Source organism: Callorhinus ursinus, unplaced genomic scaffold (assembly GCF_003265705.2).
Source record: "Callorhinus ursinus isolate GAN/ISIS: 27379988/994484 unplaced genomic scaffold, GSC_fseal_2.0 scaffold13, whole genome shotgun sequence".
Classification (NCBI taxonomy): domain Eukaryota; kingdom Metazoa; phylum Chordata; class Mammalia; order Carnivora; family Otariidae; genus Callorhinus; species Callorhinus ursinus.
In genome coordinates, this window is record NW_027397075.1 from 37,327,939 (window position 1) to 37,351,773 (window position 23,835).

The 23,835-nt window shown below is 37.6% G+C and overlaps 1 protein-coding gene across 1 annotated transcript in view; it reads left to right on the plus strand.

Moving 5' to 3' along the window:
- Positions 1-18,012, plus strand: part of TDRD5 (tudor domain containing 5) — an 89,630-nt gene extending 71,618 nt beyond the window's left edge. Inside the window, exons 15-18 of the mRNA XM_025878182.2 lie at positions 4,496-4,678; positions 5,406-5,549; positions 11,751-11,961; positions 16,390-18,012. Of these exons, the coding sequence (XP_025733967.1) occupies positions 4,496-4,678; positions 5,406-5,549; positions 11,751-11,961; positions 16,390-16,634 (783 nt within the window). The 3' untranslated portion in view covers positions 16,635-18,012. The remainder of the gene's footprint in view (positions 1-4,495; positions 4,679-5,405; positions 5,550-11,750; positions 11,962-16,389) is intronic.
- The last annotated feature ends 5,823 nt before the right edge of the window (positions 18,013-23,835 follow it).

Consider the following 23,835-nt stretch of genomic DNA (forward strand, 5'->3'; position numbering starts at 1 on the left):
TCTAGAGGGGAGGGGGGTGGGGGGATGGGTTAGCCTGGTGATGGGTATTAAAGAGGGCATGTCTGCGTGGAGCAGTGGGTGTTATACGCAAACAATCATGGAACACTACATCAAAAACTAATGATGTAATGTATCGTGATTAACATAACATAATAGAAAAAAATAAAAAGAAAGACTTTTATCTATTTTAGGGTTTGTGCCTTTCCATATAAATTTTAGAATAAGTTGTGTATTTCTGCAAAATACCTTGTTGGGATTTTGATAGGAATTACATTAAACTTGTTGATCAATGCAGGAAAATTGACATCTTTACTGTGTTGAGTCTTACAGTATACAAACGTGTTTCTACATTTAATTAGGTCTTCTTTGATTCCTTACGTCAGCATTTTGTAATTTTCAGTATATAGGTCCTGTATGTGTTTTAAGTATGTACCTAATTGTTTCATACTATTTGGAATGATTATAAATGGTGTTGTGTTTTTAATTTCAGTTCTGCATGCTCATTGGTGGTATATAGAAATGCATTTGATTTTTCTGTACAATCCTGTATACTGTGACCTTGCCTACTCAGATTTTTTGTAGACTCCTTGGGATTTTTTAAATAGACGGTCATGTCCTCGGCACGGGACAGTTTTGTTTCTTCCTTTCTGATCTGCATGCCTTTTATTTCCATTTCTTGCCTCATTGCATTGGCTAAAGCTTCTAGCACTGTATTGGATAGGAATGGTGAAAGATAAATTTGCATTATTCCTGATCTTGGGGAGAAAAGCATTACGTATAATTTTAGTTTTTTTTTTTTAATCAAGGTGAGAAGATTCCCCTCTATTCCTATTTTTCTAAGAGTTTTTCTCACAAGTGGATGCAGAATTTTATCAAATGCTTTTTCATTGATTGTTAGAATCATATAATTTGTCTCCTTTAGATTGTTCATGTAGTGGATTACACTGATTGAATTTCAGATGTTAAACCAGCTTTGCATACCTAGAATAACACCACTGGTCATGGTGTGTAATTCTTTTATATGTTGTTATATTCTGTTTGGTAATATTTTATTGAGGGTTTTGCATCCTCAGTTCTTGAGAGATATTAGTCTATAGGTTTTTTTGTTTGTTTTTGTTACTGTCTTATATGGTTGTAGTATCAAGGTGATACTGTCTGCATAAAAGGGGCTGGAAAGAAGTGTTCCCTCCTATTTTCTGGAAAGATTATGTAAAAATCAGTTTCTTTTTGTGGGTGGGTGGAGGTTAATTCTTTAACTGTTTCTTAGATTACTTCAGTGAAACTGTCTGGCCTGGAGATTTCTTTTTCAGAAGAATTTAGACTATAAATCAATTGTTTTAGTAGATAAGAGTATTAAAGGTGACTGTTTCATTCTGGGTTAGATTTAGTATTTTGTGATTTTTGAGGAATTGGCTCATTTAATTTCTGTTGTCAATTTTGTGTGTCTGCAGTGTCTACAGAGAGTTGTTCATAGTATTCCTTTATTATCCTGCAGTGATGATCCCCTCTCATTCCTAATGTCAATTTGTGTCTTTTCCTTTTAGTCCATCTTACTAGAGGTTTTATCAGTTTTACTGAATTTTTTCTAAACAGTCATCTTTTGGTGTCCTTGATTTTATATCTGTTTTTCTGTTTTCAAGTTCATTGTTGTTGTTCAGTGTTCATTATTTTTCATTGCTCTTATGTTTTTGCTTTCTAGTTCTTTTTTTAATAAGTTTTTAAAGATTTTATTTATTTGACGGACAGGGAGAGAGAGCACAAGCAGGGGGAGCAGCAGGCAATGGGAGAAGCAGTCTCCCCACTGAGCAGAGAGCCCGAAGTGGGGCTTGATTCCAGGACCCTGAGATCATGTCCTGAGCCAAAGGCAGATGCTTAACTGCCTGAGCCACCCAGGCACCCCTCTACTTTCTTAAGATGGAAACCTAGATTATTGATTTGAAACCTTTTTTTTTCTAATATAAGCATTTCATGCTCTAACCCTCTTAGTACCACTTCAGCTACATTTCACAAGTTTGAATACATTGTATTTTCATTTGGTTCAAATATATTCTGATTATTTTTGAGCTGTCATGTTTGACTCATAATTATATGACCCTGATTATTATTATATGGGTCGTATAACAATGGGTCATATAAGTATGGATTATTTGAAAGTGTGTTTCTAAGTGGACATTTTCCTGTTATGTTTCTCTTATTTACAGTTTAATTCTATTGTCTGAGAACATATTTTGTATGATTTCAGTTTTTTAAATTTGTTAAGGTACGTTGACATAGGATATGGTCTGTCTTGGTGAATGTCTCATGTGCCTTTCAAGAGACTGTGTTCTGCTTTTGTTGAATGGAGTGTTCTATAGAGGTTAATTAGATCCAGTTGATTGGTGGTATCATTCAGTTCTTCTGTATCCTTGCTGTCTACTCGTTTATTGATTACTGAAAAGAATGTTGAAGTCATCAACTATAATCTTGGATTATGTCTGTTTCTCCTTTCTTGTCAGTTTTTTTCCTTGCGTATTTTGGAGCTTTATTGTCAGGTGCCATATATTTAGGGTTGGTGTGTTTTCTTGATGAACTGACCCTTTTATCATGATGAAATGTCTTTATCCATAGTTACTTTCTTTGCACTGATGTCTACATTGTCCGGTAGCAGTATAGCCACTCCAGCTTTATTTTTAATTGTTGATATATCTTTTTCTATCCTTTTACTTCTAACCTAACCTACCTACCATTATATTTGAGGTAAGTTTCTTGAGACAGCGTATAGTTTAGTCATTTTTTAAATCCATTCTGATGATCTGAATTTTAGTTAGATGTTTAGACATTTTACATTTAATATCATTATTGATATGTTTTGATTATAGGTCTACCATTTCATTGTTTTTATTTTTACCTCTGCTTTTCATTCCTTTGCTTTTCTCTTCCTTCCTTTAGTATTATTTAGTGTTCTCTAGTAGTCCATTTTAGTTTACTTCTTATATTTTTATTATATCTACCTCTGTAGTGTTTTGACTGGTTACCCCAGGAATTACAATATACATCTTGACTTTTCACAGTAGATGTAATCTGTATTCACCACTTCAAGTGGTATGTATATATCTTACCACCATTTAGGTGTTTTACCCCTTCCCACCTCCTTTATGCTATGTTTACATATGACAAGTATATATGTTGAGAACTTACAATGTTATAGTTTTTCCTTTGCACCTTCAAACAATTCAGGACAAGAATCGTCCATTATACTTCTCCAGATAGTGATCATTTCTGTTACTCTTTATTACTCTTTATTCCAACTTTCCTTCTGGTATCCTCTTCCCTCTATCCAAAGACCTTCCTTTAGCAATTCCTTTAGAGTATATCTGCTGACAATTAATTTTTTTAGTTTTCTTCATTGGAAGTGTATTTATTTTATCTTCATTCTTGAAAGATATTTTTGCTGGATGTAGGATTCTGGGTTACCAGTTCTTTTCTTTCAGGCCTTAAAAATTTCATTGCACTTTCTTCTGGCTTTCATAATTTCTGAGGAAAAATCTGCAGTATTGTAATTGTTCCTCTATAATAACATGTCATTTTCCTTTGTCTATGGAGGTAGATTATAATCTGCTTAGACATGGATTTCTGTTTGAGGTTTGCCAAGCTTTTTGAATCTGTAGGTTTATGTCTTACATCAAATTTGTGACGTTTTCAGACACTGCTTCAAATACTTTTTCTGCACTGCACTTTCTTTTCTCCTTCTGGGACTCCCATGAAGCAAGTGTTAAACCTTTTGGTATTGTCCTGTAGGTCCCCAAGTCTCTGTTTTTGCTTTTGTTTTCCCATTTTTTTTCTCTCTGTTGTTCAGATTGGATAATTTGTATGGATCTCTCTTTAAATTCATGAATTCTTTACTTTTATCTCTGTCCTGCTATTGAAAACAGACCTAGGAATTTTGATATTTGGTGTAAAAACTTTTGCTGAATTTCCCTGTTTTTATGCTTGCCCACCTTCACTTTTACCCTCCAGAAGACCCTCTGGTTTTCCAGCAGGAAAATGAGGTGTAGCTTCCTTTGTATATGGAGGAATAGGGTTGGGTATCTGCTTCTTACACAGACCTTCTACCAGTGCTTTTGTCTTTGTTCCCACTTTACAGTCTCACTTCCAAAAACCTTGTAGTAGCAATTTCTGAGCATTTGCAGTATCTGGTATAAATTTGAGTTGCTTCTCAGTTTTTCCTGCTCTAAGCTCAGGATTCTCCTTTCTCACGACTGCTTAGTAAGTTGTCACTTTCTTCTTTTCTCTATCCAGAATGTAGGTGGTGTTGTCTTCTGTTCTCTGTAACAATGAGTTTGTATCTAAATCTGAATATTTTGGTGACGTTTCAGGAGAGAGAGGGTAGTCAGTTATGTATTTAAACTACTGTCTTTCCCTGGAGTCAGGAAAAAAATTGTAAACCTAAATTTTAAAATGTACTCCCATAGCAACTATAAATTAAAGGTTTTCTTTGTCTTCTGATACATTTTAGGATGAGATCCCCACTGGAATGCCATGCCTGGAATCAGTGACTATTGGTGATGATGTTTGGGATGAGAACTGGTTACCTCTGCAGGCTAAAATGGGAAAAGGGGGCGATGCTGCCTCCCACTTACTTACCTCAAGTCTTGGTGGAAAGAAACCATACCCATCATGTAAAGAAATGCCACAGAAGGTTAGATCCCTGGGAAAACAGCAAATCATTACTGAAAAATGAAATGTAAATTACCTCAAGAAATCTATACACTTTGGAATTCAAAATGATTTATCACATGATAATTCAGAAGAATTCATTTTTTTCCCCAAAGATGGTAGTGATAGGGAGGAGGACAAGTTGAAACAGGAAAGAATAAATCATGGACTTATTGTCCCGTCTAACCTTTTAAGCATTATGATTTTTATCATTGGAATCTTAGGCCTTGGGATCTATAAATAAGCTGTTTTCACTAATTTTATTTTTATTGCATTAGCTTTATATTATTATCTCTGGGTCTCTGCAATGAGAATATTAGCTAATATTGGGCCTAACTATATGTTTAAAATGTAATTTACTTCCCACTGGTTATTAGAAGAAATATCTACAGTTAAATTGCTCCTTATTATTTATGCCATTTAAACAGATGATCATGAAAAATCATCTGGCCATGAAAACAGTATTGAAGAAAATACTATAAACCAGAGTTGTATTTGTTTTTATGACATCTGTGTGTTCCAAGGAATTCAAGATATTGGATATGGACCGATAAAACAAGGGGGCAAATTCACACAGATATGGAAACTTAATAAACACCTTTTCTTGTTTAATCAACTTTGCCTCCTTGCCTTTACCTTGCCCATATTATTCTCTGTCTGGATCATGTGGCACTATGTCTTAGTTTATGCTTGTAATTTTTTCTCTATAGGATTGGTGCTTTTCTGGACCCAAAGATATATGGGATGATTCATGGCAGCCTTCAGGCCTTGTGAATGGAATGAAAGTAGAAATTCAAAAACAAGAGGGATTGGGTGCTCAGCAAAAAAATACTGGCACAACCAGGATTCAGAAGGTAAATGTCTAATAAATGTTATTGACAGATTCTCCTGAGGAAGTGCTTTCGTTTTTAGAAAGTGAAATTCTGGTTAATGATCCCTCTATAGCATTTGGTGGAATACCTATACACAAAATGTAGGTTGATTTTAAAATTAATTTCAGTCAACTTAATTTATCTCTTCAGAAGAAAATCCCAAGCTTAGAATTGAAAGATTGATAAAATCTCTGTGTAAGAGATATAGAAAACAGGTATTTTCATATAATTTAGCCAAAAATATAAATCTCTATTTTTTTCTTTTATGTTGCTGTGGCAGAAAGCACTAATCCTGGAACAAAATATATTTGCTCTGTGTTTCTCAAATATATTATGAGCATCCTAAAAACAGCAGGACAATATGTATGAATCATGAAGTCTGGCCACCAGGCCTCTGCACTTTTATTTTTATGTGTCACATTGAAAATAAAGGACTCAAGACTGGGAGAGTTGTTGAAAAGCCGATTTGTGGAAGATGAGTTTTCTGAATGATGTATTTCCTATAAAATATGGTTATTTTGTATGAGAGCATTGATAAAGTATGCTATATTACATAGAATACTCTGTTCCAGAAATGTGGGTTGCTTAGCAGTACAGATTTAGTTTTAGGATAACACCTCAACCCTTCAAAAAAAAAACCCAGTACCCATTAGCAGTCACACCCATTTCCCATCCTCCCACAGCCTGAGGCAACTACTAATCTGCTTTCTGTCTCTATAGATTGCTTATTTGGGGCATTTCATATAAATGTCATATAATATGTGGTCATTTGTGATTGTGTTTTCTTTGTTTCCTTTGCCGTGCAGATTTTTAGTTTCATGTAGTCCCACTTATTTATTTTTGCTTTTGTTGCTTTTGCTTTTGGTTTCATATCCAACAAATGATTACCAAAACCAGTGTCCTAAAGCTTCCCCCCTATCTTTTCTTCTAGGAGATTTATAGTTTCAGGTCTTATGTTTAGGTCTTTAATCCATTTTGAGTCAGTTTTTGTGTATAGTGTAAGATAAAGATCCAGTTTCATTCATTTGCCTGTGGATATCCACTTTTCCCAGCATCATGTGTTGAAGACACTGTTCTTTACTTGTTGTGTAATCTTGGCACCATTATCAAAGATTGGTTGACTGAAAATGTGTGTTTTTATTTTGGGGCTCTCGATTTTATTCTTTTGGTCTATATGTCTGTTTTATGCCAGTCCCATAATGTTTTTATTACTGTAACTTTGTAGTATATTTTGAAATCAGGAAGGGTGATCCCTCCTCCCCCCAACCCTGAAGATTGTTTTGGCTCTTTGGGGTCCTTTATGGTTTCATATGAATTTTAGGATTGTTTTTGTGTTTTTGTAAAAAATGCCATTAGCATTTTGATAGGAATTGCTTTGAACCTGTAGATCACTTTGGGTAGTATGGAAATTTTAATAATATTAATTCTTCCAATCCGTGAGTATGGAATATCTTCCCATTTATTTATGGCTTCTTCCATCAATGTTACATAGTTTTCAGTGTACAGATCTTTCACCTTCTATTCTTTTTGATGCTATTGTGAATGTGATTGTTTTCTTAATTTCCTTTCCAAGTAATCTCTACACCCTGTGTTGGGCTTGAACTCACAGCCTCCGAGATCTAGAGTCAACATGCTCTACCAACTCAGCCAGCCAGGCACTCCTTAATTTCCTTTTCAAGTAGTTCATTGTTGGTGTATAGAAATGCAACTGATTTTTGTTTGCTGATATTTGAGTTTTCTCTTACTAATGTAGCTAAATATTTGTAAATTTTGTTTATAGCTTCAAAAAACTAGCTTAGTTTCATTGATTTTTTTTTTCTTATTGTGTATTTCATTAATTTTTACTCTAATTTCTGTTATTTCATGCCTTCTGCTAATTTTGGCCTTTGTTCTTTTTTTTAATTCCTTAAGGTATAAAGTTGTTTGTGATTCTTTATTTTTATGTAGGCATTTACTGCTATAAACATTCCTCTTCATCTACCTTTGGCTCAGGTTGTGATGCCGGAGTCCTGGGGTTGAGCCCCACATCAGGTTCCCTGTTCAGCGGGGAGTCTGCTTCTCCCTCTCCCTCTGCCCCTCCCCCCTGTTCATTCTCTCTCCCTCTCTCTCAAATAAATAAATAAAATCTTAAAAAAAATTCCTCTGAGTTCTCATTTTGCTGTATCCCATCAATTTTGGTATGCTGTTTTCATTTGTCTCAGTATATTTTCTAGCTTCTCTTTGATCTCTTTGTTGACCCATTGTTTGTTCAGGAATATGTTGTTTAATTTCCCAGGTTTCTGGATTTAATCTTCATTTTTGATGGATATTTTCCCTTAGCATTGAATTTTAGGGTGGCACTTTTTTTCAAGCCCTTTGAAGATGTCCTATCATTATGTTCTGGCTTCTGTTGAATTGTCAGCTGTCAGGTGTCATTGTTCCATTGACAATGATGTCTTTTTTCTCTGGCTTCTTTTAAGATTTTTCTGTCTTTTGCTTTAAGCTCTTTGATAATTATATATCTAGATGTAATTTCCTTTGGATTTACTCTATTTGTGGTTCACTGAGCTTACTGAATAAGATTGATGCCCTTCATCAGTTTTAGAAAATTTTGGCCTATTTGTCTAATCAAATAGTGCTTTTCCCTCATTATCGCTCTCCTGCTGGCATTCCAGTTACCCATGTGCTAGCACTTTGGCTGAGTCCCACATGCCTGTTGGGCTCTTTTCTCATGTTTACATTTTTTCTTTTTTTTTTTTTTTTTTCCTGTGTCTCACTTTGGTGATTTTCTATTGATTCTTCCAGAATACTAGTCCTGTCATCTGTGGGATCTGTTCTGCTGCTAAACCCACACATTGAATTCTTAATTTCAAACATTTTTCAGTTCTAGAATGCCCATTTGATTCTTTTTTTAAATAAATTTGAATTCTTTGCTTAAATTCTTTACATTTTCATCAATTTTTTTCTGTTACTTCCTCTGCATTCTTAATCATGCTAATCACATTTATTTTAAAGTTTTTTTTTTTTTCAGATAATGCCAATATCTGAATCAACTTTGGATATGTTCTTCCCTGCCCCAGCCCCCCGTATTTGATCTTGTTCTTTGATCCTGTTTTTGGTATGGGAGGGGGGATGGAGAAAGTGGGAAGCATACCTCCTGATTATTTAAATTGAATATTTGACATTATGGATAAAAAATTACAGAGGCTCTAGATGAGTTATCTTCCTCTAAGGCAGACTGAGATGTCCTGTGGCTGACAGATACCAGCCAGTCACCTTAACACACACAATGAGGTTTGGTTTTAGGCTTTGTTAGGACTGCTCTATTTCACTTTTGTCCTTACTCCTTAGATGTGGCTGTTATTCCTAACATGGGATCCTTTGGGGATCTCAGCTGAAACCCTTGGTGGGGCTCAGACTCCATCCTCCTCTCCTCAGCTTTATAAGGTATAATTCATATTCCATAGTTACCCATTTAAAGTGTACAGTTTATTGGCTTTAGTGTATTCACTAGTCCATTAGCTTATTGCGCATTCATCCTACAAGGAATTGTAGAACATTTTCATTATTTCCCAAATATACCCTGCGTCCCTTAGCTGACACCCTCCCCTTTATCTGCCAGATACTCATCTACTTTCTGTCTCCGTTGATTTGCTTATTTTTTGTGACATTTCATGTAATTAGAATCAGTACAATATGTGATCTTTTGTGTCTGGCTTCCTAACATAATATTCTCAAGGTTGATCATGTATCAGTACTTTATTTCTTTTTATGGCTGAATAATCCATTGTATGGATATACCACATTTTGTTTATCCATTCATCAGCTGATGGATATTTGAGTTGTTTTCAGTTTTTTTGCTATTCTGAATAATGCTGCTGTGACATTCATGTACATGTTTTTATGGAGACATGTTTTAAATTTTATGAGGGTATGTACCCTAGGAGTGGAATTGCTGGGTCATATGGTAACTCTTTGTTTAATGTTTTGAGGAATTGCCAGACTTTCCTAAATAGACATTCCCACCGACCATATAAGAGTGTTCCAGTTTGTCCACGTCTTTGCCAGTACTTGTTATATCTATTTTTTTTTTTTTAAATCATAGCCATCCTTGTGGGTGTGAAGATGTATGTTATTGGGGTTTGGGTCTATGCTTTTGATTACATATGTTAATCATGTTTCTTGAAAGTCTGTCATTGACCTCTAGTTCCATGAGGTGTGTTTTCACATAACTATGATGGAGGCAGTCATTGATAACTACAGAGAGCTAAATCTGGTAGTATGATGCTTCTCAGAGTATAATGTGCTTACACATCCCTTAAGAATCTTGTGAAGCTGCAGGATCTGAGTAAATTTGGGATGGGGACACAGGTTCTGCATATCTAGCAAGCTCCCAGGTGATGCTGCTGGTTGGTGAACCACACTTTGAGCAGCAAGGCTGGAGAACACTCTTTGGAGAAAGAACCTTGACTGTCAATTAAATGCTCAAGTTGACTGCAGGCAGTTGCTGTCAGAGTGTCATACAAATTTAGAAAGCATTCACCTGTGTTATTTTTTTTTCCAGAATAAGCTATCAGAATGCATCTTAAATATGTTTTAACAATGCATCTTCAAAATCATATTTATGAGGAAAGAGAAAGGATATAGCCTCAAAAATTTGTTTCTGATTTCAATTTTTGTTAAACTACTGAAAATAGACAGCAGGACATAGTGTAAAAAACACTTGGTCTGGCTGGTCTGCAATCTGTGGCTTAGCCTCACCATAGACTAAAATCTACAGGTTGGCACAAGTTACCTTTTGGAGCCTCAGTTTGTCCATCGGCAAAGACTGATTTAGATAGTGATCTTTTCAGCTCTGAAAATTTATCATATAAATATTTATTTACCTGCCTTTGGAGCCTTATTGAAAGAACTCACTAATGCTTAGCCTCATTCTGAGAATAAACCTACAGGGTAACTAAAACACACATGAATTGCATAAGCCAAGTAAAAATTTGAATCTACATCTTTGATTTCCTGAATTAGCATATTGTGTGGCCAGTATAGCTAATCTGAAATGTGAGTTTCATTTTTGCTGTCAAAAAAGGCTACCCACATAGCCCTTTGTATATTGCATAATTGTATAACTGCTTTCATGCCAGCCATATTTGAAAATGAGCAGAATTTTTTTTGTTATGGAACAAAAAGAGAATGCCAACTGAGACTAGATGTCTACTACATATGAGGCTGAAGAACATATAAAGCTACATTTTCTGTTTGTATAACTACTGGTTCAGTTCACTCAGGGCAGATCCCAGACTGTTGGCAGCCTAGGTGGGGTAGGGCTGGCTTTAGTCATATTAAGGCCAGTTACCATCACAGAAGGTGAATGCTAAGTTACCATAGATTGTATCTACTTCAGCAATGACAGTATGGTAGGACATAGGATCTCGTGGTTAAAATTTGATATTCCATTCACTTAAGTCCAATTTAGTCTCCATATGGGATGTTCATCTTTTTTTCTCAAACCCTGGTTCTTAATATTCCATTTTGTCTCTTCTTCTGAGGAGCCTTCCTTTAACTAGTTTATGTTCTCCTGGTGTGTTCACACTGCAGAATGTGGGCCAGGCCTCCATTCATGGCTGGCTGCAGGACACACACTGTTTCTTCAACTGAGGGCTGTGAGCTTGGGGACAGGGATCCTGTCTTACTGGGAGATTGTGAGAACAGGAACTGGGCTGAGTTCCCATCTCTGCTTTGTCACCTACTGGGTGACACTGGATAGCTTCGCCTCTTGTGAAGAGTGTTCTGCTAAGTGAAAGGGCCCATGGTGAGGACAACAGAACCCCAAAGCTAGAGCTCGTACTGACGTTTGAATGAAGAAGCACATGCCGGTAGCCTGGCCGTGTGCCGGCCGGTGAGCACTCGCCGCCTTCTCCCGCCTTTCCCACCGCCCTTCTGCCACTCTGTGTGGCCGCTTTCGGCACTGTGTTTGCTTGTAATGTGTCTTCAGTAAATGTTTCTTGAATTGAATTGATGGTCACTAAGTTAGAAAGGGACTGTTTTTTTCTAGAGAGGAACTAGGTTCTTAAAAGTGAGTAGTGGTATTAATTCTGATATGAAAAATATTTGTCTCTATAACTAAGGAACCAAAACAGGGTTAATTCTTCCTGTTACACTAACAACTACTTTTCATGCTTTTGCCCTACTTTTCTCATACTGCAGCAGCCAAACCTAGAGACTTCTTCGGATTCTTCCACATTGCCCAAGTTGGAGGAGTTCTATATCTCTCTGATTCGGTCGCAGCAGTCAGCGGAAGGGAGCCAGCCCGAGGCCAGCAGCGTCCAGACTCCGGCCAAGCCCGTTCAGCTGTCCTCAGCAGCCCTTAGTGCAACGCCTCCGGTGCTTGATCCTGCAGAAAAACGCTCTGGTTCAGGTAGCTTTACATTTAATTGACAAACACAGTGGTTTGTCATCCTGCTAAAAATTAGCCTGCATTGATCTTTTCAGAACCTACCTTGAAAAATTGCTGACTTTAGCCTTGGTCTCAAGTCCTTACTGGGCTCAGTTGTCCCTTCTATTTGCCACTCCTCTTTTTATGAGCAGTTTGGTTGGGGGGGCGTCTGTTTTACGTACAGTAGAATTTGCCAGTTTTGAGTAGATGGTTCTGTGAGTTTTGACACACGTAAACAGTCTTGCTGCCACCACAGTCGTGACCTAGAACAACTCCACCAGTTCTTTGCTTCCCTCTGCAGTCATTCCCTCCCCTTACTCGCTGGTTCCTGCATGTTACTTTCTCTTTTCTAGAATTTCATAGAGTCATGCATTATATGGTTTTTAAGTCTGACCTTTTTCACTGAGCATGATGTTTTAGAGATTGATTTATGTTGTTGCCAGTGTCAAAAGTTCTTATTTTATTGCTGAGTGGTACCCAGTTGTATGGATATCTTGTCATCAGATGAACAGATTTGGGCCTTTATGAATAAAGCTGCTGTGAACAGTCACACACGCAGCTCTTTGTATAGACATAATCAGTACGTACCAAGGAGTGAAATTGCTGGGTCACGTGATCACTGCATGATGAACTTTTTAAGAACTGCCAAAACGTTTTCCAAAGTGGCTCTTCCATTTTTGATTCACACAGGATTACATGAAATCTGATTACTCCATCTCCTTGTCGGCAAATGATATTACCAATCTTTTAAAATTTTGCTATTCTCATGCATGTGTAGTGGTATCTTATTGTGGTTTTAATTTACATTTCCCTGTTTGCCAGTGAGGTTGACCATCTTTTCATGTGCTTATATGCAATCTGTAAATCTTCTTTAGTGAACTTATGTGTTCAAAGGCTTATTTTTATTGGATTATCATCTTTTCACTGATTTGTAAACATTCTTTATTCTGGACACAAAAGCTTTGTCAGATATATACACCTATATGTATGTGATATATATCTCACAAATATTTTAAGTGTGTGACTTCCTTAACAGCATCTTTGGAAGAGCAAAAGTTTTCATTTTGATGAAGTCTGATTGATTTTTTTCTTAATATAAAGTTTGAGCTTTTTGTGTCCTATTTAGAAATCTTTCCTAACCCAAGTAACTGATTTGCTCTTTTTCTTATGAAAAGTTCTATAGTTTTAGGTCTTAAAATTAGATCTGTGATCCAATTTGTTAATTTTTGAGTTACGGTTTGCATTAGTATTATGGTGTGATGTAAGGATCAGTGTTTATTTTGATTGCATATAAATATTCAGTTCTAGTACCATTTTTTGAAAAGACTATCCTTTTTTATTTTTATTTTTTTAAAGATTTTTTATTTATTTATTTGAGAGAGAGAATGAGATAGAGCATGGGGGGGGGGTTCCGAGGGAGAAGCAGACTCACCGCCGAGCAGGGAGCCCGATGTGGGACTCGATCCCTGGACTCCAGGATCATGACCTGAGCCGAAGGCAGTCGCTTAACCAACTGAGCCACCCAGGCGCCCAAGACTATCCTTTTTTAAACTGCCTTGATGTCTTTGTCAGAAGTCAGTAGGCGGTATATGTGAGGGTCTATTTATGTTTTAGTGGTTTATATGGCTTTATACCACTGCCTTGATTAGTGTGGCTTTATATGTCTTGAAATCATACAGTTTTGTTCTTTTTCAAATTGTTTTGGCCATTTTAGGTCATTTTCCATATGAATTTTAGAATTAACATAAATGTACACAAAGCCTGCTAAAATTTTTATTGGGATTTTTTTATACATTGTAATATTAGTTTCAGGTGTACAATATAGTGGTTCAATTCTGTATATCACCTGATGCTCATCACCACAAGTGCCTCCTTAATCCCCATCACCTATTCAGTACCCGCCCTCCCCTGCTTCTGGTAACGTTAGTTTTTTTTTTTTCCCAAGTTTTTATTTAAATTCCAGTATAATTAACATACAGTATAATACTGCTTTCAGGGTTATAATTTAGTGATTCAGCAATTTCATACATCACCCAGTGCTCATTACAACAAGTGCACTCCTCAGTCCCCATCATGTATTTTACCCATCCCCCACCCACCTCCCCTCTGGTGACTGTCAGTTTGTTCTCTATAGTTAAGAGTCTGTTTCTTGGTTTGCCTCTCTCTTTTCTCTCCCATGCTCATTTGTTTTATTTCTCAAACTTCACATATGAGTGAAATCGTATGGTATATGTCTTTATCCTGCAGACTGATTTCACTTCGCATAATACTCTCAAGCTCTATCACAAATGGAAGATTTCATTCTTTTTTATGGCTGAGTAATATTCCATTGTATGTATATGTGTGTGTGTTTATATATATATATATATATGTATATACACACACACACACATATATATATATATATATATATATATATATCACCTCTTCTTTATCCTTTCATCAGTCAGTGGACACTTGGGCTGTTTCCATAATCTGGCTGTTGTTGATAATGCTGCTTCCCCTTTCTCCACATCCTTGTCAACACCTGTTGTTTTGTGTATTGTTGATTTTAGTCATTCTGACAGGTGTGAGATGTTGCATTGTATTTTGATTTACATTTCCCTGATGATCAGTGATGATGAGCATCTTTTCATGTGTCTGTTTGCCATCTGTATGTCTTCTTTCATGCCTTCTACCCATTTTTTAATTGGATTATTTGTTTTTTGGGTGCTGAGTTGTAGAAGTTCTTTATATATTTTGGATACTAATCCTTTATCAGAGATGTCATTTGCAAATATCTTCTCCCATTCTGTAGGTTGCCTTATTTAGTTTTATTGATTGTTTATACCTTTGCTGTGCAGGAGCTTTTTATTTTGATGAAGTCCCAATAGTTTATTTTTGCTTTTGTTTCCCTTGCTTCTGCAGACATATCTAGAAAGAAGTTGCTATGGCTGATCTCAGAGGTTACTGCAAGTGTTCTTGTCTAGCTAGATTTCTAGCTGCCTCTTCTCTCGTTCTTTTTCCCACAAATTCTAGGCACCTTGGCCTTCTTGAATTCCAAACTCTGTCTTTTCAACCGAGTTAAGATCTCCAGGCTCAGTTTGGCTTCTTCCTTCTTGTACTGAAGCCTTGAAACTATTCCAGCAGGAGCTAATGTCGTTGTAGCACTTACTTCATTTGTTTCCCTTGTCTTAGGGATCACTGCCTTGCATGCCTGTTGTTCAGTGTCTGAATCTGCTCCTGTTTCAGACATTCTGCCCAGTTTTCCAGTTGTTTAAAGAAGGAAAGGTGGTTTTTCAATCACTGTTGAATTAACATCAGATCTGGAAGCAGAAGTTTTGCTACTCTTTTAAATTCTTTGATCATGTGTCCCTGCTTTCATATATTTATACCTTTTAAAACCTGAGCTCACCAAAACTGTGTAAAACTTTATTTTATTAGAACTCACCAGCTCTTTTCCTCTCTAGTGAGCATTAATTATAGCTTTATGATCAGAGTTTTACTTTTTGGAATACCCTGTCAAATTCTCCTTGAATGTGATTCATCACAAATGTATGGAACATATACCACGTGCTACTATGTTAGCTGCGAAAAATGCAAAGATGAATAAAGTACTGGATTATGTCCGTGTTTTCTCTAGATTTTTTGAAATCTGTGTTTTTAAGGTCTAGAGCAGTGCTTTGCAAAATATAATCATACTGGTACTAGTCTGCGAAGTGTTTGTGATGATGGACAACACATTAGCACATTATTTAGCTCACCTGCATTTTTTTTTTTTTTTAACTAAAGCAGAATTTTCTTGAAAGAAGCAGTGTGTGGCTTAGATGCTGGCAAAAGCTCCTTCTTTCATTGTAGGCAGGTAATAAAGAGTTCATGATCTAGAGTATACGTGTGACAATGCCTAGCATCCCCTTCCTTGGCTGTTTGGAACTTTTGGCACTGATTCCTAAGGAATTTATTTTATGGCTGATAACCCGTTTTTGGGACTTCTTACAAACATCTTGGTCAGTTTTGTTTTTACACTGGTACATTCAAATTGAAACCACTTTGGCAATAGAAAACACGTGTGGGACACCATTGTGGTCTCTGCTGGAAGGAAATAGGAGAGCTTCAGGACTCCTCCCTGGTATTGGAATTATATCCAATTCTGATGTCCTAGAAAGAAATTTTCCCTTCCCTGTTCATTACTACCTTTTTTCCTCTCTTTCCCCCCCTCATTCTGACAAAGATTTATTTCATCTCAATTCCCCATTCTCATTTCCTTGCCATTTATTGACTGATGAGTCTCATCCTCTCTAATTGTAACAGAAAATGTCACCACCTAAAGAAAATGATTGTCACACACACTAGTAAAGATCTAGAATGGGAAAGAGAAGGCAATGAGTGTGAGAACCCCTTGAAAAGACTTGTGTTTTCTTTTTTTTTCAGTGGAGAGCTCTCCAGAGAGCCTAAAGAATGATTTCTCTAGTAGCCATGCTATTACAGTATTCAAAGACAAGAGTCACGGAGCCATGGACCAGCTCTCTTTGATCTTGTCTCCTGAGCACCAGATTTCCCAGAAGCTCTACATTCCTCGGAGCACAGCCACTGCTGCCTTAGGAGCTGCTGCACGGTTAGCCACCTCCAGGAGCCTCTTACACTGGTACCCCAGTGTGAAAAGGATGGAAGCATGAGGGAGGGAGGAGGGGAGAAAATAATAAGCCAGGTGCTTTAGGGCTTGGTGATTTCCCAAGGTCAAAACGAGGAGGTATTGAGACAAAACAGTATTTTGATAGTTGATGCCTTTGTCTTTCTGTGTGATCGTATGTTAGCTTTATTTTGCAAACAGTGCACTTTGTTGTGTAAGTATTGATATTTAATGTTAGTTTTAATTTTTATTGACAGTGTTTCTTATTCCATATAATTTTGTTCACCTTAATGTAGTTTAAAGGAATTTTTATTTTTTGTTGTTTTTGTGTGTGTTTCTATAAATGTTTTTCTTGTACATATCGTGACTGATAAAACTGAAAAACTAATGTTTTGTGATCCATATTTAGTAAGACAAAAATTATCTCAGATTCTTATTTCCAGAAAAAGGATGTCTGAATTATAAAGGCTGCTTTTTCTTTTTCATTTGAAATTTTCTATATCATAGAGATAATTCAGGGCTCCAATTCTTACCATTATTATTTCTTTGAAATGCTAGGATCAGTCAGAAAGTCCACATCCTGAAGCTTTGGTCATGTAAACACTTGCACATTTAAAAAAATGTAAGTAGTCTTTCAGTACAGGCAGTTTCCTGAAGACTAATAACAAAATTCTAGAGACTGGTTGTTGAAACTTGCCTGCACCATTTCTGTAGGCCTCCCAGGAGCTTCATTGTTTAAGCATCTGTGGGACATGGTGTTCTCTGAAGTCAAATTGTGTGAAACACCATATAGCTAAAGGTATGAACTATCAAGAATAAACAAGAGACCGAAAGGTGAAATTAAAGAATATGAATGGTACTAGTTTAAATTCTTTGTGGTAAAATACTGGACTTATCCCCAAATTTAAAAAAATTGAATACAGATGCATTTCTTGGAGTAAAATCTGAGAAAGAGCTGTGAATTACTCGTGTGCCGAATATAACTCGATTCTCACCTTCCAGACCCCTCCTCTAAGGCCTCCTGTTTCAGCATTACATGGCAGAGCTGGCCCCTACTTCCTTTCTCTCTTTCTACGGTAAGGGATTTCTCTTCATCTCAACAACTTAATCAGCAAAATGTCCACTGAGGAAGGGGGTGAGATGAAAGTAAATATGAAGTACATTTAAATTTAGACTATTACTGGCTGAAACTTCTTTCTTAGAATTAAGCAATTATGAAACAGTTAAACCTTGAGTCTCTAACTACTGATGTGTTTTGGTTTAAAAACCTTAGAGAAAACATATTTAATACAATAAAATTTAAAAATCCAGATTCACCTTAAATTCCAGTATATCTGTAAGAATGATGATATTCTAATTAACAACAAAAGAAGGTAATCTGGAAACACCACTGATAGTTGATCCAACAGAAAGAACAGGTTCCCATTGGGAACCTGTGGCTAAAGAATCTGAATGGTGTGGGCGGCACGGTAAGGGATGAGAAATCAGCATCTTACAGAGCAGTTTTCAGCTTCCTCCTGACATTTATACATGTATAGCCAGGCTTTTCTAACAAACTTTTGATATCTTTTCAGAATTAAATTCATCTTATTTATGCATACAGTGTCGTGGACAGCATTATTCATAATTTTGCAGGAGCCATCACTGAGACAATTCAAAATTTTCATTTCCTGGAGCCCGTTCAGATCTTGACGTTTTCCAAGATGCCAACCAAAGTGCATAGCAACTCGATCTGCCTGTATTCTTTGAACATAGCCCTGTTCCTAACAGTTGGGTGTCATTTGTCTCATTTAGTCAGTCACCAGTCAACCTAGGAAGCTCTTGGTGTCATTAGCCTATTGGAACCAGAATACTTTAAATTCTGCTATTTTTAACCAGGTAGACAAATTATTTTAACTTCTCAGTCAAGGTGTTCTCTAACATTTAGAAACACAGTTGACTTATGTGCCACTTTTCACATGAAATTGAGTGTTTGACCCACTTCAAACCTGAGTGGAGAATTTATTCACAGCTAAAATTTCTTGGTTGTAAGCATAGTTTTCAAGAAATGCTTTTAGGTTTCTGTTTGGTATAAACTTTGTTTTAAATTTTGGTTAAAATTTTTAAAAATATTTTTTAATTTATGGAAAAATGTTTATAAGGAACTATGTTTACTTGATTATTATGTCTTAGTGCAATTTAGATAAATAATTTGATGAGGAAACCAAACTTAGGACTCTTTCTCTGCTCTCTAAACTTTTGTTACGGAACTAATGGGAAGTTATTGGGATCAATATGATTGGCCTAATGTTTGGAATTTGTAACAGCATTTTGTTTGATTTATATATTTATGAAGTTGGAATTTGTGTTGTCAAAAAATGTCGAGGTGTTTTTTTGTAACTAGTTTTTGTTGTGATGATTCTGCAGGAATGAACATTTCACTTAAATATGTGACCCAAAGAACTTAGTTGACTAAAATACAAAATTTGCTTATATAGTTGTGCAAACAGATTTAACACTCATACTGGATAAAATATTTTTCTTCATTTTTGGCATGACCTTTTTATTCTTGACCTTTGTAAACCGTTGCTATGTTGTAGGTAAATACTTTTGTTCCATGAAGTTGGAATTTGTTCACACTGGAGCCACGTCTTAAGTAGCTGACCGCCACATTTTAGACTTGTGTTATTTCTCCTATTAGTGCAATATGTCACACCCTTCTCAGCCATGTTCCGGTTTCTTAAATTCTCTTCTGAGACTTTCCACACACACACACTACCGAACCTGCTCTCCACTTGCAGCTATAATTCCGCGCTCTTTCAGCTGCTCACTGGATTGCCCAAGTCCCCATTCAGAGCCTTTGTTTGCTACAGTAGCTCTTCTGCCTGGAGCAGATTATTTCTAGGTGATTCTCAAACCCCATTCAGGTGGTTTGGTCAAACTTATCCTTAATCTGTCGTTCCACGGACCGTAAGTAGGAACCAGTCAGCTCAGTTCATTTCTTACTGCAAAAAATGACTCCTTGAAAAAAGTATGAGTATGAATTGTCATTCATATGTTCTGATGAAAAATCTCTTCTGATGCCATATATAGGAAAATACCTGTCAGCTAAGTGAGCCTCTGTGTGTACCACGATATCAACTATGAAGCAAAGTGTATCCCCACAGGATGTTCCCTGTTTTTTCCCCGTGATGCCTGTCTTGCTCCTTCCTAATGGATACCTGTCTTCCCTTCTGCTTGGAAGGATGAAACTTAAACATACATGATATGGGCCAGAGTCAAAAGTTTACCCTTTCTTTTCTGAATTTTAAAAGTAATAACATTCCTGTACTGATCTGGACTAGGATAGTTAAATAAATTGGGAGTAGGGGGGTGGAACGTTTGGCTATAATTGATAGCATACTTTTCGCGCCTCATGTTTTAGGTAGTGGAGCATCTGTTTATGATTAGCTAGAATGTGATCTCCCATCACCTTTTCTACAATTGATGTTGATTTAATTTTGCTAAACTTTCTAGATTCAGAAACATAACTCCACCAAAACTTTTTGGTCTTTATGTAGTTTTTGCTTGGAATTGACTTTATCCAGATTCATGAGGCTCAGCAAAGTTGTCTCAAAACCTTAAGAGAAAAATGGCGAGTTTTTCAATAAAAGCCAAATCAGGTGTAGCAAACATCAGTGTAGGTAAGTATCAGTAAAATCTGCCATCACCTTAGGCTAAGCCACCTTTATGTCTTTTCTGGCATGGGGTAGATGTTCAGTAAGTTTTACTGAGTGAATGAGTAAACAAGATAGAATAGGGTATAAGTAAGGTTCGTTGAAGTCTTGATCTTTTTTCTATAATTCTATGTTCTGAATGTCTATAAAACAAGGCTTTATTGGGAAGTGTCTAATCAAACATGAGCAAACATCCTTAAACTGCCTAAGGTTGAATAAAGAGCATGTTCTCCAGATAAGAGAACTGAGTGGAAAGACCAAATATTTTGTCTAGGTTATTCTTCTACACAAACCATACTTGGTTACTTTTCAGGTTTGGTTCGTGAAAGAAAATGGCCAAAAAAAAAGGGGGGGCCGTTTGATATTTGCAGCTGAGTTCTTAGCAATCAGCCTCTATAGCCTCCTTCCAGAAAAGTTTATCAAATTGGCTCTTTTTAGTTTATCGTTCTCTATTCGTGGAGGCATACCTCTGACATCCCAGTTCATTTTCCAGAAAGTCTTTCAGCACCACAGACCCAGGTTCGGTGACGAGACAAATGCATTTAAAAGTGCTCTTTAGGGTTAATATATTACTTTGGACGTAAACTGCTTTTCATGGACTTTCTGGTGGCCTCTATTGAGTTTTGGGGCTAAATTGAGTTGTAATGAAGAGGGTGGGGCAAGGCCTGTGGCAGTGTCATACCCTGCCAAATAATGATTCCAGGGACAACAGTGAAATGAGGGACGCCCTAGTAGCTCAGTTGGTCAAGCGTCTGCCTTCAGCTCAGGTCATGATCCCAGGGTCCTGGGATCGAGTCCCGCATTGGCCTCCCTGCTCACTGGGGAGTCTGCTTCTCCCTCTGCCCCTCCCCCTGCTGTGCGCACGTGCTCTCTCTCTGATAAAATCTTTAAAAAAAAAAGTGAAATGAAAGAAATTGAAGAATCTGCTCTCCTTACCAAGAAACCCCTTTTGGTTTTTTGGTGAATTTTCTAATTTTCTGCCATTCATTCTTTTTAAGAACATATTGATGAGGTTTTCTGTTTTGAATTCAGTGTGCGAATGTGATCTAAAAACATTAAGGCAACTTAAGAAATGAGCAGGGAAACCACCACTAGCTTTAAATGTGTTCGCTAGTAAAAGTAAACTTACGGATTCCCACTGACAAATACAATGCTGGTGATGGACCATGACCACGCATTGCTGAGGCAGTAATTTGCAAGCCTGGCCTTGTATAATCACCTGGAGGAGCGTTGAAAAAGCCTGCACAGCTTGGATCACTTCGTCCCCCAAAGGCCCTGATTTAATCGGTCTCCTGTGGTTCAGTGAGCAGCAAGGCCCAGAACCACTGTGCAGGAGGATTCCCAACTCTGTCCTGACTGGGAAAAACCACACACGGACACATGTCCTGCCCTTCCTCTAAACTTTAGAGGCGTGATTCTCAGGGGAGGGGCTAGAGGAGCAGATGGCTGGTGAGGAGAGCACTTTTTCAGATGAGTCAGGCTTCCCGCTCTGGCTTGCCATCTAACTCCTCCTTTGCCTTTCTGCCTGGTGCTAGTGAGCCCACCGTCCACCCTTCCCTCCCTGCCTTCCAGGCATCCCTGGTGCTGGCCGCTGCTGGAACAGACAGAAGTTGGGAACTCTTGCGTTAGAAACAGGGTCGTGACAGCCTACAGCAACTGATTTTTTAAGTTTAATTGTGTGGTTTTTTTTTTTTTTTTTTTTTAAAGATCTCATTTATTTGACAGAGACAGAGACAGCGAGAGCAGGAACACAAGCAGGGGGAGTGGGAGAGGGAGAAGCCGGCTTCCCGCCGAGCAGGGACCACCACGGCGGGGCTTGATCCCAGGACTCTGGGATCCTGACCCTAGCCGAAGGCAGTTTAATTGTAACAATGCAGGAGATTTTCAGGAGCACGGTACAATATTAACCATAGGCCCAGTGTTGTACAGCAGACCTCTAGAACTTACCCATCATGCATTATTGAAGCATTAACCCCACTGATTAGCAACTCCCCATTTCCCACACACTGATCTTAATTTGGTCATCATGTTCTTTTATATCCCACGGTGGCACTTTCCCACTAAATACTGTAGGGCTTTAATGTGGGCTTGAACTGTGGTGGCCTTTATCCCCTCTCAGTAGGGACCAGATGTGATGGCAGCCTGGAAAGTGCTGAAGCCAAGCGCCCAAGAGGGGAGCCAGTGTGACGCTCACTCTACTGTTGTTTCCTAACCAGACAGCAGTCATTTTATCTGGGAACCTTGATACGAAACCTGAACAAAGCTGAATTTCCTGCTGTCTTTGGAAGGAGTCTGCAGGAATGTTAGGGTGGTCTGGTGTCAACACAGGGCTTTAGCTGAGGGCTTGTCGGGTGATCGTCCTGGGGCTTTCTTTTTAGACGACATAGAGCTGAGCTTTCAGGGGCAGCTGCTGAAACGGGAAGCGGAAGTAGTACGTGGACACCTCGTGGGAGTTTTAATTTAGGGATTATAAGCCTAGGATTTCTCTACTTGAATTGCTCCTCAGAGTAGAGCTGATGAAGAGAGTATTTCACCAATGCTGGATTTAAAAAACAACAACTTTTTGTTGTATGAAGCCTTCTTCGCCGAGGCGGTTTTGCCTGCTCCTCACTGCCAGGGGGCGCTCTAGGACAGGCGTTCTGTTGCCAAGCCAGATCCTTTGAAATACTTCCTACCTCACCGCACAGTTGAATTGTTGAGTTGGAAGTGGAGCTTGGAGCTCACTTCTTCCAACCTCTCTTTTTACTTGAAAAAACAAGCTGAGTGACATAAAGTGAATTTGGGGGGTAAATAAAGGTCTTAGAGTAATTCTTATTGGGTGATCTTCTTTCCCACAGTTTAAAATTCCTCCCATTTGACCTTACTCTTGTAAACCGCTTGTTTACACAACTTAGACTTTACTACTTCGTGGCTATTTTTATCCCCCCCAGACGGTGGGGAGACACCAACAAGCCTCTACTCATATTCAGAAGCAACAACTACTAATTCTATCTTGCTCTGTTGAAAAAAAATCTAAGAAAAAATAAATCACCTTTCCATCTTTATTTTAGACTTTCCAGGGCAGACAGGTTCTTACCTCCTTTATAAGTTTCCATTGTAGGGAAAAGAAAGCAAAATTCTTATGATTTAGGCACATTTTGAGTCTTTAAATAAAGGGATTTTTTTTACTCCAGTGCATTGAATTTTGTGTGTGTGTGTGTATGTTTTCTGGGGGAAGGTTCCTCAGATTCTCAGAAATGATTAAGAATGCCTGCAGGAATTCTGCAACCTGTGTTACAAGACTGAAGGCTCTCCAGGTTCTCCAGGGAGATGGAAAACAACCATTAACCCTTGTGACTTCACTCTCAAGACAAGCAAGGTCCCTGGTGTAGAGAGTGGGTTTGACTCATGATGAGATCTTGAGTCCATTATAATAACTGTCACTTGTGGAGGGCTTTACACGTTGCAACGCAGCAGAGACAGCTACCATCAAAAGTTAATGAGTTTAGATCACATTAGACAAGGATAGTATTACCCAAGACAGGAAATTATTTTATAAGTTCTGCACCCTGT